General features: G+C 37.5%; 1 protein-coding gene across 11 annotated transcripts in view; it reads left to right on the top strand.

Annotated features, from left to right (window-relative positions):
- HDAC8 (histone deacetylase 8) overlaps nucleotides 1-17,739 on the top strand; it is a 290,590-nt gene that overhangs the window by 63,370 nt on the left and 209,481 nt on the right. For all 11 annotated transcript variants that reach the window (XM_066249901.1, XM_066249900.1, XM_066249904.1 and 8 more), the window contains 3 exons: nucleotides 8,919-9,031; nucleotides 12,766-12,843; nucleotides 13,425-13,533. In XM_066249901.1, coding sequence (XP_066105998.1) covers nucleotides 8,919-9,031; nucleotides 12,766-12,843; nucleotides 13,425-13,533 — 300 coding nt within the window. The remainder of the gene's footprint in view (nucleotides 1-8,918; nucleotides 9,032-12,765; nucleotides 12,844-13,424; nucleotides 13,534-17,739) is intronic.

Raw genomic sequence — 17,739 nt, 5'->3', positions numbered from 1 at the left:
ATCATGTCATCTGCAAATAAGGAGTTTTACTTCTTCCTTCCAATTTGGATGCCTTTGATTTCTTCTTCATGTCTGTATTTGTGGCTAGGACTTCCAGCACTGTATTGAATAAGCTTGGCAAAAATGGACATCAGCCCTGGCAGGTTGGCTTCGTGGTAGAGTGTCGGCCTGGCGTGCAGGAGTCCTGGGTTCAATTCCCGGCCAGGGTACACAGGAGAAGTGCCCATCTGCTTCTCTACCCCTCCCCCTCTCCTTCCTCTCTGTCTCTCTCTTCCCTCCCGCAGCCAAGGCTCCACTGGAGCAAAGTTTGCCTGGGCGCTGAGGATGGCTCTGTGGCCTCTGCCTCAGGCGCTAGAATGGCTCTGATTGCGGCAGAGCGACGCCCCAAGATGGGCAGAGCATTGCCCCCTGGTGGGCATGCCTGGTGGATCCAGGTCGGACGCATGCAGGAGTCTGTCTGACTGCCTCCCCATTTCTAGCTTCGGAAAAATACAAAAAAAAAAAAAAAAAAAAAAAAAGGACATCATAGTCTTGTTCTTGATCTTAAGGAAAGCACTTTTAGTTTTTGCCCACTGAGTATGATGTTGGCTGTATATTTGTCATAGATGGCCTTTATCATGTTGAGTAATGATCCCTCTAATCCTGCTTTGCTGAGAGTTTTTAACATGAATAAATGCTGGATTTTATCAAATGCTTTTCCTACACTTATTGATATGATCATGTGATTTTTATCCTCCATTTTTTTTTACATGATATATCACATTTATTGATTTGTGGATATCATACCAAGTTTGTATCCCCAGAATAAGTCCCACTTGATCATGGTGGATGATCTTTTTAATGTATTGCTGATTCCAGTTTGCTAATATTTTGTTGAGAATGTTAGCATCTGTGTTCGTTAGGGATATTGGCCTACAATTGTCTTTCTTTATAGTGCCTGTTTCTGGTGAAACCATCTAGTCCAGGACTTTTGTTTGTTAGGAGTTTTTTTCTTTTTTCTTCTTTTTTTTTTTTATCACTGCTTCAATTTCACTAGTTGTAATCTGTCTATTCAGATTCTCTGATTCTCCCTGATTTAGTTTTGGAAGATTGTATGTTTCTAGAAATTTATCTTCTTAGTCCAGATTGTCCAATTTGTTGGCATATAGTTATTTATAATATTTTCTTACAATCCTTTGTATTATTTTGGTGTCAGTGGATACTTCTCTTTTCATTTCTGATTTTTTTTGTTTGAGTCCTCTTTTTTTTTCTTGAGTCTGGTTAAAGATCTGCCAATCTTTATCTTTTCAAAGAACTAGCTTTTGGTTTCATTGATCTTTAGTATCTTTTTTTGTTAGTCTGTATATCTTTTATTTGCTCTCTAATCTCTATTATTTCCTTCCTTCTACTCACTTTGGGTTTGTTTGAAGTTTCTTTAAGTGTAAAATAAGATTGTTTATTTCGGATTTTTCTTATTTCTTGAGGTAGGCTTGTAATGCTATGAATTTTCCTCTCAAGAATACTTTCACTGTGTCTCATAGATTTTGGGTTGTTGTGTTCTCATTTTCATTTCTTTTCAGGTATCTTTTTATTTCCTTTATCTCATTGTTGACCCATTCATTGTTTAGTTACATGTTATTCAGCCTCTGTGTCTTTGTGTGCTTTTCATTTTTTTTTCTTGTGATTAGTTTCTAGTTTTATACATTTATGGTCATAAAAGATGCTTGATATGATTTCAGTCTTCATAAATTCATTGAGACTTGTCTGTGTCCTAACTTGTGGTCTATCCTAGAATATGTTCTATGTGTACTTGAAAATAATATTCTGCTCTTTTGGGGTTAAATGCTCTGAAGTTATCAATTAAATCCAGCTGATCTCATATGTCACTTAAGGCCACCATTTCTTTGTTCATTTTCTGTCTAGAAGTTCTATCCATTGATGTCAATGGGGTGTTAAAATGACCTACTTTGACTATTATTGTCAATGTCTCCCTTTATGTCCATCAAGATATGCTTTACATATTTAAGTGCTTCTATGTTGGATGCATAAATGTTTACAAAGGTTATATCCTCTTGTTGGGCTGATGTTTTTATTATTATATAGTGTATTTATATGTCTTTTATTATATATAGCCTTTGTTTTAAAGTCTATTTGATCAGATATAAGGATTGCCACCCCAACTTTTTTTCTCTTTCCATTTGCATGAAATATTTTTTCTACCCCTTCACTTTCAGTCTATGTATATCTTTTGGTCTGAAGTGAGTCTTTCTTGTAGACAGCATATATATATATATATATATATATATATATATATATATATATGTATAAAATTATATATATATAATTTTCTTATCCATTCATCTACTCTGTCTTTTCATTGGAACATTAAACATTTACATTTAAAGTGATTACTGATAAGTATGTGTTTATTGCCATTTTATTCTTTTAACTATGTTCCCGTTTCTCCTCCTTCTCCTCCTCTTCCTCCTCCTCCTCCTCCTCCTCCTCCTCTTCTTCTTCTTCCTAAAGCAGGCCCTTTAACATTTCTTGTTATACTAGTTTGATGGTAACAAACTCCTTTAGCTTGTCTGAGAAGCTCATTATTTCTCCTTTAATTTTTAATGATAGTCTTGCTGGGCAAAGTAGTCTTGGTTGTAGGTCCTTGATTTCCATCACTTTGAATATTTCATGCCAGTCCCTTATGGCCTGAAATGTTTCTATTGGGAAATCAGTTGACAGTCTTATGGGACCTTTCTTATAGGTAACTAACTGTCTTTCTCTTGTGACTTTTAAGATTATTTATTTGTCTTTAACCTTTGCCATTTTAAATATGACGTGTCTAGATTTGAGCCTCTTCAGGTTTATTTTGTTTGGGACTCTCTGCACTTCCTGGACTTGTGTGTCTTTTTCCTTCACCAGTTTAGGGACATTTTCAATAATTATTTCTTCATGTAGGTTCCCAATCCCTTGCTCTCTTCTCCTTCTGTTGCCCCTGTGATATGGATGTTGTTATGCTTTGTATTGTCGCAAAAGACCCTTAAACTATCCTCATTCTTTTTTTTTTTTTTTTTGCTGCTCTAATTGGGTGTTTCTTTTGTATCTTGTCTTCCAAATCACTGATTCAGTCCTATGCTTCATCCAACTACTGTTTATTCCTTCCAATGTATTCTTCATTTCAAATATTTTATCGTTCATTTATGACTGGTCCTTTTTTTTTAATTGATTTTAATTTATTGTGTTTACATAGATTTTAGTGTTACCATGAATGCATCCCCCCTCCCCCATATTCCCCTCAACATCTCCCTTACCCCCCTCCCCATAGCATCCTCCTCCTTCCTTCCCTTCAGCTTTGTTACTGGTCCTTTTTATGTTTTTTTTCTTTTTCATGCTATTGAGCATCCTAATAACCCATACTCTATATCTGATCAATTGCTTGCCTCCATTTTATTTAACTCTTTTTCTGAAGATATCTCCTGTTCTTTTATGTGTGGCCTGTTTCTTTCTCTCCCCATTTTGTGTTTGTTTCTGTATCTTATATAGATCTGCTCTGACTCCTAGTTTTGATGAGGTGGTCTTATGTAGTATGTGTTTAGTGGGATCCATTGCTACAATCTCCTTGATCACCTGAGCTGGTTGCTCTAGGGATGTCCCTTGTATGGGTTATCTGAGCTCTCCTGTTGTAATTGAGTCGTTGCTATTGACACATTCTGTATGTGATCAACCCTCAGGCTGACTGACTGTGAAGCTCAACCCTGACCTTGACACACTAGCTGCTATGTAGGTGCTGACTACATGAAGCAGAATTCACCTCAGCAGGGTTAGGTGCCTGCTAGTATCTCCCTTTGGATATGCCACTTGTGAAGCTTATTGGATCCTGATCTGATGTTGTCTGAATCTGTCCACTGGGTGTCAGTTCTGGACCTCTTTGCAGGTACTCTGGTGCAGGACAGTGTAAGACACTGCCTATGACTGGTCCTCAGCAATCTGTCTCAATGTGGCTTCTTCTGTAAATTTTTAGTTACTGGGCAGACTTCTCTTCAGCTAGTCTTCAGTTGGTTTTTCAGGATGATTGTTCTATAATTTAGTTCAGTTTTGTTTCTTTTTGTGTGATTACCATTGGGGTTATGTAAAAGAAAGTTTCGTGTATACAGTAGTACTTTTTCTTCTGAATGCATCTTATCTCCATTTCCCTTTGCAAATTTAGATATTTAACCCCATTTGTTTCTTGTTTTTGTTGTCATAAATTATTCCTACCTGTGCTGTGATTTCATTTCCAAATCATAATAGCTATTTTCTTCTTTTTAATTTTTTTATCTCCTTAAACCTTTATGTTATATTCAAGTATATAATACACTATTCTGAAAAAGGGTTGCAATATAGTTTTGTATCCTTTTGTCTTTTTGCAGAATAATCACCTTGAATATTTCCTGGAATGGTGGTCTTGTAGTGGTAAATTCTCTCAGTTTCTGCATGTCTGAAAAAGTCTTTATATTTCTCCTTTATGTCTAAATGATAACTGTGCTGCATATATTATTCTTGGCTGGCAATTTCTCTCTTTCAATACTTTGAATATTTGATTCTACTGTATACTAGCTTATAGGGTTTCTGCTGAAAATTTGATGATAATCTAATGGAATTTCTTTTATATGTTACTGTCTTCTTTTCCTTGGCTGCCTTAATAATTCTTTCTTTGTCATTAATTTTTGATAGATTTAATACAATGTGCCGTGGAGAAGGCTTTTTTGGATTGAAATAATTAGATGTTATGATTGCTTCTTGGATAAGGATCCAGCTGTTTCTATAGGTTCAGGAAGTTCTCATCAATTATTTGTTTGCAAAGGCTCTCTGTTCCCTTCTCTCTTTTTCTGGAATACCCATTACTCTTATTTTGCTCTTTTCTGGTAGAGTCAGATAGTTTTTGTAGTGTTCTTTGATTAAAAAAAAAAACACTCTCATTCTCTGTCTATTCCTTCTACATCATTTCTGGATTTCTATCTTTGATATCACTAATTCTTTCCTTCATCTGGTCAGGTTTACTGCCTAAGCTAACTAGTTCATTCTTCATCTCTTATAGTGAGTTTTTCATCTCTAGATTTTCTATTTGGTTCATTTTTAAGGGTTCAATCTCTTCGGTTAGGTACTCCTTTTGTTTGTGGATTTTATTTCTGACTTTATTAAACTGCCTATTTGTGGGTTTGTTTTTTGTTTGTTGGTTGGTTTTTTGTATCTCATTGAGTTTTTCCAGAACTGCACTCTTAAATTCTCTATCATTTAAATCACATATATCTATGTCTTTTAGTTTATTTTCTAGAGAAATTCTGAGCTGCCTCATTACTTTGATTTCTTTCTGAGCTGCCTCATTACTTTGATTTCTCATGGAATCTGATGGATTATTTCTCTTCCTTATACATCTATGAAAATGAAATTTACTTTTTTTTAATTTAAAGAGTGACATTTCTCTATTTAGTAGGTTGGTTTAATGTCTTTCTTTTGTTTTCCAGTAGGTGGCTCTGAAGTGCAAGTTTCTTAGTTTCTCTCATACTGCTCTAGCTCTTAGAACCCTGTAGTATGGTGTAAAATGCTGTGTGTTCCCTGAGAAGGTGGGTGTCTCATCTGCAACCAGATCGCCTCAGTCTCAGGGCACCACTTCTGTTGGGGAATATTGTGGGCAATGGGGTTCTGAACCTGTGAAATCCCAGCACTTTCCCCTTCAACCAGACTCTGGCAGCAGTGCAAGGGGTAGCGGATGAGCTGGAAGAGGCCAGCTGGTTCCTTTGTGGCTTTGTTCTTCCCCCATTAGTGGCAACTGCAAGACCTCAGCTGCTTTACCTCTGTATCTTCACTCCTGTTACTGGGATTAGCCACAATGTGCCCTATGCCACTCTGGGAAAAATACTTCTGCCTCTCTAGTTCTCAGGGCTGCAGATAATATGCTCTGTAGCCCAACACTGACTGATACCACTGCTTCTGGTATCTGCTGTTAGCTCTGGGTGTGTGTGGAGAGGGGGTCAGCCTCCATGGCTTTGTTTTTGTGTCTGGATATGGCAGCCACCAGACAATCACAGCCACACCTCTGTGCTCTATCTCTGACCAGCTCACTGGGTTCATCCATAGCACCTACCTACCACTTCTTTGGGAATTCTCACTGTATCTCTCTGCTCGTCTGGGCTCAAGGGACTGCCAGTGGCAACCTGATTCCTCTCTTCTCCCAAGACCCACAGCAAGCTCCGGCTACATCTGTGGCAACCATCTCTGCTCTTCTCCCTTATCTCCTCCCTTGCTTGCTCCAACTCACCCACCCTCAGGTGTTCTAATGCACAGATCTCTCAGATGTGTTCTTGTATAGAGCAGAGAATCCTTTGTTCAATTATAGCCATTCAAATTGTTGTAACTATAAGAGAAACCTCTCACACTGTCATTCCTCTGACATCACTCTGAATTTGCTTTTATATGAATACTTTTTTTTTTAACATATCAGAAGTCCTAAAAGTTCAGTTTTATTATTGTCTGATAATTTTGGAAACATTCCATTTAAGCACTTATTTATTTCTATAAATGAGAATTGAGCTCCTTTAACTTAAGAAAATATTAATAAAATATTATATACAAAGGCCTTTCTGAATTCCTGACAACATCATCATCATCATTATCATTATTGAGGCTACTGCCATAGGGAAAATGTTCATTAATGAAGAACATCTCAAAGAAAAGAAAAGGATCCAGGAGTTTTATAGAGATAGGTAAACAAAGAAGTCATCCATGAGTCATATGGGAGTCATGAGGCAGCATGAAGATGGTTCTTCCCTGCGAATATAGCAGGTCAATGTGGTCCTTTGCAGTTAACCATTTCTCAGAACACTAAAGGGAGGGATCTTAACCATTTCTGATTTTTAGTTGCATGACTTCTATATTTCTAGAAGGCTCATACAAGTTTAAAACTGTAATGAAATGACTCTGCTTTGTCAATTTTGTCTATTAAATTTCTCTGTGTTCTTCTTTATATGCCATACCATGTCTGCTTGCCTTTTTTGTTTTGTTTTGTTTTTCTGTGCTTATGACTGATCTCTAGAACTTAATCACAGGTTCTCTGAGGAAAGGAACTATGTCTTGTATTGATTTCTATTTCTCCTCCCCCTCCTCTCTTCTCTTTTTGCCTAACACTTAACCAGAAGTTATTGATGTTCAGTAAGAAGGCAAATTATTTCTTTTTTAATGTGCTAAGACAGTAGCCTTATAAGAGATAAGCTTTTAAGAATTGGAAAATAGCATCCAAGTCACTTTCAAAGTCACTTATTCAACAGTTTTTTATAGAAAATTTATGGATGAACAAATATTTTTCTCTAATTAGTTTTATTCTGGTTGCACACCTAAGGCCAAGCTATCGTTTTGGTAGGTGATCACTGAGATCACCTTTATGTGCAAAAATCAATGTCCAGTGATATTTTTACCAACTTCCTACTCACCAGTATACCTGTCTTACTGATTCATCCTGTGAACCCAGGGCATTGTTCAGATTATAAAACATTATACTAGAAGAGATTTCATGAAGTTTATGCATTGTGTAGGCACTAGGAAGATCTTAAAATCTCATAGTAGTAAAGATGCCATTTTAAATGATGCTCAGGCCTAGAATTCCATTTCAAGTAAAATATCAGGAATGAATTAGAAAAAAAATGAGCTGGATATTTGAAATGAGTGAAACAAAAGAAACTTAAGCATTTAGGATGAGGCTCTAAATATAAATTGTAAATTGTACTGTACTTTTTTTTTTTGTATTTTTCCGAAGCTGGAAATGGGGAGGCAGTCAGACAGACTCCCGCATGCGCCCGACTGGGATCCACCCGGCATGCTCACCAGGGGGCGATGCTCTGCCCATCTTGGGGCGTCGCTCTGCTGCAATCAGAGCCATTCTAGCGCCTGAGGCAGAGGCCACAGAGCCATCCTCAGTGCCTGGGCAAACGCTGCTCCAGTGGAGCGTTGGCTGCGGGAGGGGAAGAGAGAGACAGAGAGGAAGGAGAGAGGGAGGGGTGGAGAAGCAGATGAGTGCTTCTCCTGTGTGCCCTGGCCAGGAATCAAACCCGGGACTCCTGCATGCCAGGCCGATGCTCTACCACTGAGCCAACCGGCCAGGGCCTGTACTATACTTTTGATGATAAAATAATCTTTTCTACCTATTCAACAAGGCTTAATGGAAGCATAATAAAAGAGTAGGTTAATATTTATAAGAGCTTAAAGTAACAAAGTATAATCAATTGCAAAATAGTTAAAGGACATCTATATTGTCAATGAATACAATTTTAGTGAAGGAAACAAAATAACTTCAGAATAGGCTATTTCAGTCTCCATTGCAATAATTACATTTACAGAAAGATAAGCAGATTGTGCTGCCCAGGAGGTTATACATTTGCAAATTCTGCACTTAGCTTTTATGAGCAACAAGTGCCAAGACTTACTCAAAAACAAAAAAACACACTGTTTAGGTTATGTCATAGGGTCAATACAGAGAATCCAGTCTCCAAAATCTTCTACATCTGGCTGAGCAAGTTTATCTTTAAGTCCCCCTCTAGATGCTAGCTTTTTAGTACTGTAAGTGATAATCAGTGTGCATTATGATGACTCTAGGGTACTACTACAGTTTATTAATGAGTCCTGAATAATTAATAATTTGTTGAATATAGTTATAATATTCTAATTCTTTGAAAATCTGGGATTCTGAATGGAAAATGTTACCAATCAACCTGAATATTTAGTTGACCAAACCCTTCATTTCCTGATAATTCTGAGGCATTTATTATACAATCTTTGTAGGTGGATTTTTGTTTTCCTAAAAAGAAGGGGAAATTGTAAGGGAATAGATCTCAAGGGTTAGATCCTTGGCTGTAAAGACTCTCCCTTGGATTGCTTTTGGCTTTTGGCTGTAGCAACTTATTTTCTTGCAGAGATGAAGCATCTGGTTTTTGTTATCTCAATGATGTTGTCCTGGGAATATTACGATTGCGACGGAAATTTGACCGTATTCTCTATGTGGATTTGGATCTGCACCATGGAGACGGTAAGCCCTTCACTTTCAAGGGTGCTTTGCTGCTAGGACAACAGGTTTTTGTCAGTAAAATCTTCTAGGCAGCTGGTAAAAGGTGAAATACCTGTTGCAATTGAAAATTTCCTAACTGAGAATCCTAAAAGTAGAGAATATTTTAACTGATTCAATTTCTCCTTTGCTTATGAGGCTGCTGCTTTAAAATACCAGATTTCTCTGATTTCTCCTCTTCTCTCCTGCAGTAGCAAAGCTCCCCAGTAAAGAATGTTAAGATGTGGAAATCTTACCTAACATTTACTCCAGTGCTCCGTAACCTCCCTCAGGTTACTTCCATATGTTTTCAGTGAAATCTGCAGTTAGAGTTGACAGTCTTGATGTTTCTCTCAAGATTAGAATGGGTGCATGATGAAATAACATTCTGAATTTTTCACCAATAGGGATGCCAATGCACATAGTGATCAGAATCTGTGCCACTTTCTTTGTATTGTTAAAATATTTAGCCCTGCACACACAAATCCAAGGCATCTTCTCTTAACTTTTAATAGCAGCAGAATCTTTAACATTGGCCTTAAATCCATTAATTTCCTCTTAGAAGACTTCACTGAAAGTATGTATCCAGCCTTCCTATGTATAATACTATGTACTGTACATCTTCAATGTAGAGCTTCAGTGACAGTTACCCACATTCTGTTTCTTTAACAAATCCTGTGGGTGGCACATATTTCTATTGATCTAAGAACATTTACCCAGTAAAATTAGTTAAGGGTGTTTCCTCCCATCCCTCATATCAGAAGTTGCTATTTCCCTTTTTCTAGGGATTTTGAGAGACAGATGAACATAATCAAGACATAAAAGAGAGAAAGAACAGTATATGACAGAGGCTAAGGTGGACTCTGCTGCCTAAATAAGAAAAGAAGAAAGAAATTGTGGGGGAAACCTCCCCAGGGCATTCATTGAGATGGATGCTATTATGCGATGATGACAGAAAATTAAAGGATATCAGAGAGAAGACAGAGGGTTAAAAACAATGAACATAATACTTTGACAACAATGTCTACTGAATATCTGAATCCTCAGCCAATGAAAAACTCAGCCTTGCTCAAAATCTTCAGAGGCTCCTTATCACCTATAACAAGGGCAACATTTGGCCCACAGCTTGTTTTTGTATGGCCAGTGAGCTAAGAATGATTTTTATATTTTTACAAGGCTGCAAAGAAAAAACAAAATGTAACAGAGATCCTGAAGTTTGGAAGGGCTAAAATATTTACTATATATCCACTTGATTTGCTAACCGTTGGCCCATAGCAATGGTTCTCAAAGTCAAATGTATATCAAGATGACCTAGGGAAACTTGTGTTAAATTACCAATTCCTGGGCCATATCCACCAAGTTGTTCAGATTTAGTAGATCTGGTATGGAACTTGGGAATCCACATTTTAACAGCACCCAAGTTGAGCTGTTCCATGGGCCACACTTTGACAAACGGGTCTTCACGGTAAAGTCCATACTCTTTATCCTATCTTTCAGGCCCACCTCAAAGAGGCCTCACCTCTTCTCTCCAGCCTTCTCTTTCACAACTTGCTGTCTAGTCTACTCTACTAATGATCACCAAACGTGTCTCACTGTGCCCACCTTCCTGATTTGGCATCACTCTTTCCTAACTTAGTTTTGTTTTCTTCTTCCCTTTTGAATCTCCAAGTTCTACCCACAAGCTCAAGTTCCAAGAGTAGCAGATTTGCCTTGACCATTCCAGCCCATGCGTTCTCTCCCCTGCTCACCTGTATTGTTTATATTGCTGATTTGATATGTAATTATATATTGTTTTATATTGCTAATTCTTTATGTCTTCTCTTATACAAACTCAGTTCCTCCAAAATAGAGTTCAAGTTATTTACCTTTCTGTCCTGAACAATGGCTTGAACAAATAGAACTATGCTTACGCTATAGTAGAGGTTCAGTAAAATATTTGCTGAATGAATGAATGATTATGAAATTCAAGCTATTAGTGTCAGAGTTTAAGAATAGCATTAACTCTATTGAACCACATAATAATGAAATAAGACTGTCACCTGAAACCGTTTTTTCCATTTGCAATGTGATTTCTATACCATTTAGAGTTTCCTGTTTTAGCCAATTTTTATGGTGTGTTTCATTTCAGTTTATTTTCCCTCTTCAGCACCTCCCTTCCAGTGACCCCTGCCCCACCTCCAAATTCTTGCACATTCGGTTTATTTTAAATCTCCCATGATTCCATAACTAGCATTCTGTGGTGGCTTCACTAGCACTCCTACCTGTCCTCACCTTCTTTTGTCTACTACCAACCATTCTTTTCATTCACACCAAGCCCATACCCTCCACCTATCTGTCTATGCAAAGTAGAACTTTCTAATAATGCCTTATGGCATTTTCTGTGAGAAGAGATACAAATGGCTACTAAACATACGAAAAAGTGCTCAAAGCCCTAATACTCAGAAAAATGCAAATTAGAACAAGACCATTCTTTCTGCCTATGATTAAAAAGAATAATAACAACCAGAGCCAGTCAGAGTGTGAAAATAGGAACTCTCTGACCCCATTGATAGAAGTGTAAATTGGTACCAGCTTTCTGGATGTATAAATAATCAGAATTTTCTGGAAGTATAAATAATTATACTTTAGTTTCTAAGTTAAAATGCTATTTCAATTTATTTTGTTTTGTTTTGTTTACTTAATGCTTTGTGCCTGGAACCTTTAACTGGTATTAACTGCCTCCCTAGGGCAAAACATAAGGCTTGGGAAATTCAAACATATTTGTGATATACAAATACAGTTAATACTATTTTAAGGTCACTGTCAGCCTCTAATGAAGACTGAACACATTAAGTAAACACAGAGACAATTTCTTTGTTTGAAATGTAAAAAGAGTATAGTGCACAAATTTGCTAATAATAGTCCTTCCATTTTACAGAGGGATTATCTGGTAATATCTGATGCAGGGAGGAAAGATGTGGAGGTGGGCAGTGGTTTATCTGAACAAGTAGCACTTATAAGAGTTACATCTTTTATCTCCCATGCCTCTATTCATTCTCTGACTCTGTTTAAATGGAAAGGAGACTCCTTTCTAGAAAAGTTTTTCCCCATCTATTTCTAAACTGCTATTGAGGGACAAGGCCAGGGCTGCTTTCAGCCTTCTATGTTTTAGCTAGAAAGATGTACTGTAAGTTACTTAGTATATACTTTGGGAGAACTGCATTTATAACCAAATCTATATCATAGAGAACCAGTTTATAATTAGGTTTCACTATGTAATGCCTAATGTTTGTATTGGCCACATTTTTTACAAGGTTGCCATATTGTACTTATTTTGCACTAAATCCTAATCATTTAACTAGAATGACTGAAACAAAACAAAACATAAAACTCACAAGGCTGTGCCACTTTCTTCTATTTAGTTCTGTTGACAATGCCTCACTTTTGAGCTCAAGCCCTTCCTCAGCTTTTTGAACAGGTCGTCAAAGAGAGCCTGGACATCCCATTGCTTGGAAAGGGGAAGTCCAGTTATAGTTTGCCATGAATTTGAAAAGGAACCTCATTCTGTAATGACAGAGATCAGAGACCTGAGGGTTTTGTTACTTTATTCCTCAGCTTGTTAGCTTCATTATTGCTACCTTCTTGTCTCTCTTCCTTCCCAAAGCTGCTTTCTAGAGTTTCAGTTGTGGAAAACAGAAGTTGCATATATGAAGTGATTCTTCTGTTTCTTTCTCTGGTAGGTGTAGAAGATGCCTTCAGTTTCACCTCCAAAGTTATGACCGTGTCCCTGCACAAATTCTCCCCAGGATTTTTCCCAGGCAAGTGATCTGTGTGCTCAGTATTACATTGAGGAATAAATACTACAGTTCTTCTCTACATTTCTTATATTATATTGAATAGTTCCATACTATTAATGCATTATTGATGCTACTTTATGCAAAATTTTAACACAGGTCATTTCATTTGATAGTAATAAGAGGAATATGATGCCGTTTCTTATTCTAGATGACTTTTATGGACTGTCCATCGATAACTCACTTACACTTATGGTACTATCAGATAATTTGTGTGTGTATCTCCCAACAGCCTGATAATTGTAATGTTATATTAATATTATGTCAATATCAGATATATGGAAAGTCAAAACCAAGAATTAATCTTTTTTCCCAGCCAGATGAAATCTAAGGTTTTCCATTTTCTTGCAATTTTTCTGCTTCCCCAACATTGTTTCCAATAGTCACTTCTCCATATTATTGTCTTAATTTCATTCCCTTAGAAACCATCACAGGATGGTGTTCCTAACTGACCTTTTGGTTTTCTGAATATCTATTAGAGAATTCTCCAACTTTTCTAATTCACATGTTCTGAAAACTATTCATGGTACCCCTCTCTTTTATAGGAACAGGTGATGTGTCTGATGTTGGCCTAGGGAAGGGACGCTACTACAGTGTGAATGTGCCCATTCAAGATGGTATACAGGATGAGAAGTATTACCACATCTATGAAAGGTATGGCAGTGATGCTGAACCAATTACAGGCGGATTACATCTGTAAAATGAAATGGCCCCAATCTCACAGAATTCTTGTTTCCAAAGAACAATTTGCAGGGAAAAAAGATACTATATACTTGTGTAGCCTTTGTACACTTCTCATTACGCTTATTTGATTAGGTAACCATCCCTTGTTTGGGAGAGCCAAGTGATTGGACCAGAGGCACACTGTTGGTTTAATATTACTAGCTACCCCATATGAGTAAGGCCATTCAAAAAACAGAGCTTCTAGGCTGCCTATGAAGTCTCTTGTCTAGTACTTTCTCAGCCTAAACCTGCATATATGCGATCTCATTAGCCTGGGAGGTTCCTTTTCAGTTGTTGTCAATTATGGAGATCTGCTTCTGTCCATTAGTGTGAATATTAGACAGTTCTTTATTACGAATTTTTTTTAGATTTTATTTATTAATTTTTATTAGAGAGAGAGGGGAGAGAGAGAGGGAAAAGAGAGAGAGAGAAGGGAGAGGAGCAGGAAGCATCAACTCCCATATGTGACTTGACCAAGCAAGCCTGGGGTTTTGAACCGGCGACCACGGCGTTCCAGGTAGATGCTTTATCCACTGCGCCACCACAGGTCAGGTTATTATGAGTTTTTGAGTTCTATCTATTGTGTTAAAACTGGGGTCAGAAATCTATTCTTTTTACAGTAGAGTTATTGTATTAAATTATATCCACTTGTAGGCAGTTTGTTGCCAATGTGTAGATCATTGGGGCTGAAAAATTCCACAGAATGGGGGAAGGGGAATATACTCATATTCACAGAAACTGAGATTGGTCAGATATAAATTCACTGCTGATAGTGGCAATAGAGAAAGTGAGTCTGACTAGAAGTCAGCAAGTCAACATGGCTTAAGGTAAGTAATGGGGATTGAGGTGCTTTTGATCTTTCCCCACTCAGCTCAGATTTCTCCTAACTTCTGATAGAAACAGGGACTTCCCAAAGGAGCCTGCACTGGTCATCATCACTGGCAGTTGTATAAACAAAGTAGAAGTGTTAAAAAATTTAAAAAAATCTTTATGTTTCAAAGGTGCCTCTTAGATTGAGAGATTTGGCAAGTCAGGTCATTATGCAGCAGCTCTAGCCTCTTCACAATTTTGATCATGTCTCCTGGTTACCTCTATATTGTCAAACTGAAAAGGCCTCTTTTTTTTTTGGAGGCTGCCATTTATGGTTTTAATTGTCCTTCTTTGTTTGCCTTAGGCTTTGTTTTGTCCTTGAGATGTGCAGATCAGAGCTCCTTGTGTAATTTTACCAATGAACATGTCCTATAGTTCTTTGTTAAAGGAGAATTATTTTGTTTTTCTCTTAATCCCCTTGTTGACAGTGCTCAACATGTTGTTATCCCCCCTTTTTTTGGCCGTAATAGGAAACTAGATTGTCCTTTTCAGAACTCTGTACACAAACTACTATTGAAGCTCATCTGCAAATCACAAAATCTCCTGAGGCATTCCTTTGGTCACATCAACTTGGCACTTCACTGCCTGGAAATGCTGAGTATCATCTGCAGATTAGGACTTTCCTAGTGCCCACCACCAGAGAAGTCTACTATTTACCTTTCTTCAGTCACAAAAAATGTCTGTTTCTCCCCTATATATTTTTTCTCTCTCTAAACCTGTTCCTACTATATGATAAAAAAAACACATATTTTAAATTCCATGATAATTTATGTTTAAAAGTAGCCTTGGTATCAAAATTAATTAGAAGCATTTTAGAAGTGAGATTAGCCCCAACTAAAAGACCCATGGAAGGTCACGCATGACTCCTCTTTACAGAATCCCTGTCACCACCCCCACCGCAGTGTACAAGAGGCCAGTATTTATTAAAGGTTCTTCTAGCATGCCAACTAAAGTACCAGACACTCATAAGTTTATAGTTCCTAGGGCCCCTTTTGCCTGTGGAGCCACCCCAGCAATCTGCACAGTGATCATCCAGGATAACAGGTTCCAGGTTTTCATTAGAGGTACAATAATTTTTTCCTTTGATTTCTTTCAGAAGTCAAGTCTGGTCAGGGTGTTATATGAAGTTACCTGTGATTCCTAGGGTGCCAGGGAGGCTTCCTGATCCAAACATCGCTCCCATCTGTTGGACTGATATTTGAAAATCCTTTAAGAGGAAGCATACTCTTATTCTACAATTAGAAATAGGCCTCAAAATGGAATATTGGCATAACCTCTCATCCTCACCCACACTCTACCATTAGGTGTATGGTTCTCGTGGAGCTTTTCTTGACAACAGATTTTGAAAGGGTTGGAATATGAGCACCCTGAACATTCAGAGGAGCAAGAATTGGGTAACAGCGAATTAGAAGGAAAGGGAAACAAAAATAAAACAATCTTTGAAAACTAAATAGTTTTGCAGAGGGTGAACCCTGGTAACTATATCAGTTAGTTCCAGTCATTATGCTTGTGACTTCTAGTTTGTTGCCTGGTGCCATAGTCTCTTGCACATTTGCCATTATGACCTCTGACCCATCTGCCTACCTCAAAATTTGTAGTAAACATAACAATGGCTTTCTCATGTAAAAAGTCAGTCAGTATATCTGCTATTCTCCTTTTAATCCTTTTTGTTCCATGAGCACTGGTTTTCTGGATCACCCCTTACCTGAGATAAATAAAGGATATCTTCATTGCTGGTTCACATACAAGACGCTCTAATTTTTGTTTGCTATTCAATGTCTAGTTTGCTTCTGGTAACTGCCTCTCCCTGTGGGTTTCGTGAGTCCTTTTTCTCTCCCTTTTTTCTTCTTTTTGTTCCCTTTCTCCCTCCCTCCCACCTTCCTTCCCTCCCTTTCTTCTCCCTCCCTCCCTCCCTCCCTCCCTCCCTCCCTCCCTCCCTCCCTCCCTCCCTCCCTCCCATCTTCCTTCCTTCCTTCCCTCCTTCCTTCCTTCCTTCCTTCCTTCCTTCCTTCCTTCCTTCCTTCCTTCCTTCCTTCCTTCTTTCCTTCCTTCCTTCCTCACTTCCTTCTTTCCTTTCTTCTAAGTTTTTTCCTCTGCTATAACCTTTTTGGCTTTGCTATCTAGTCAGCCAGGAACTTAATGGCTTCATTTTAAAATTGAACATACCCTCTTGATTTTAAAAATGGCTTAGGATTTCTTTTTAAGTAGGCTGTTTATGGAATACTCACATGAATGTTTTCAGCACTGAAAGACCTTGGGTTCCATTTTATGTTAAAGACAATTTCACAGTCAGAGCTTTCTATGTCATTCAACACTAATTTAGAAGGGTAAGGGTCACTGATTCCCAAAAGCTTCCCATAATTTCCATGTGATCTACTATAGTTGGTATTACAAGGAAAGCCCTGTTTTAAACAGCATAAAGGAACATTGACATTGTTCTTGAAAGTATACTTCTTCCATCAAATAGAAGTTATGGCCTCAATATAGAGATGATAGAGGTATATTATACTGTTGATTTACGTGAAAGTCTACATCCCTCCTCAGCCACATGCACATATACACACAAAGTTTGATGAGAGAGGAAGGCTATTTTGCCAAAAGGAGGATTAGCTAGTTTCTGAAAGAGGAAATACTACTTTGCCTATGCTTAACCTGTTTGCTCTCTAATTGTGTTTGAATTCAGTATGAGGTAGTCTTAATAACCTTTAAGCTATTACTTAAAACACTGTGTTGATGACATTGGGAGTGATTATAATTAATGACTATAGTAGAGAGAGACAGTGACTTGCTGTTCATTCAAGAAAGGTTTTGATCAATAGTAAGATGCCACTCTGAACCTCAGATGTTGTAGGATAACCAAAATGCTAACTCACTGTGAACTGTCATGGTACATGCATGGTTTGAAGAAGAAAATTCCAGTTGTGCTCAAACTTCTTAGTTTGTATCCTACTCATAATTTTACAGCCCTAAAAGCCAGAAAGCAATTCTTTACTAAATGTTCAATTATTAGTATGTATCTCAGAGGAAAGCTATATATATGATGCTTATAATGTATATGGATTCAAAATATACTGAACTGGACAGTTCAACATTTTGAAAAAAAACTCTTCACATTTTATTAAGAATATTCAACTATTCAACTCTGTGAGCTAATTAAGTGCAGACTGTATAAATATTTCACCAAAATAAAATTGTTAAACAGAGTTCTCAATGAATAATACTTATGAACAATTCTGTTAAACAAGGCTTCTCATTCAATAGCAGTCT

The sequence above is a fragment of the Saccopteryx bilineata genome, chromosome X, assembly GCF_036850765.1.
Source record: "Saccopteryx bilineata isolate mSacBil1 chromosome X, mSacBil1_pri_phased_curated, whole genome shotgun sequence".
Classification (NCBI taxonomy): Eukaryota; Metazoa; Chordata; class Mammalia; order Chiroptera; family Emballonuridae; genus Saccopteryx; species Saccopteryx bilineata.
Note: the sequence above shows the minus strand (reverse complement) of the source record. Positions and strands in the feature narration are given on the sequence as shown.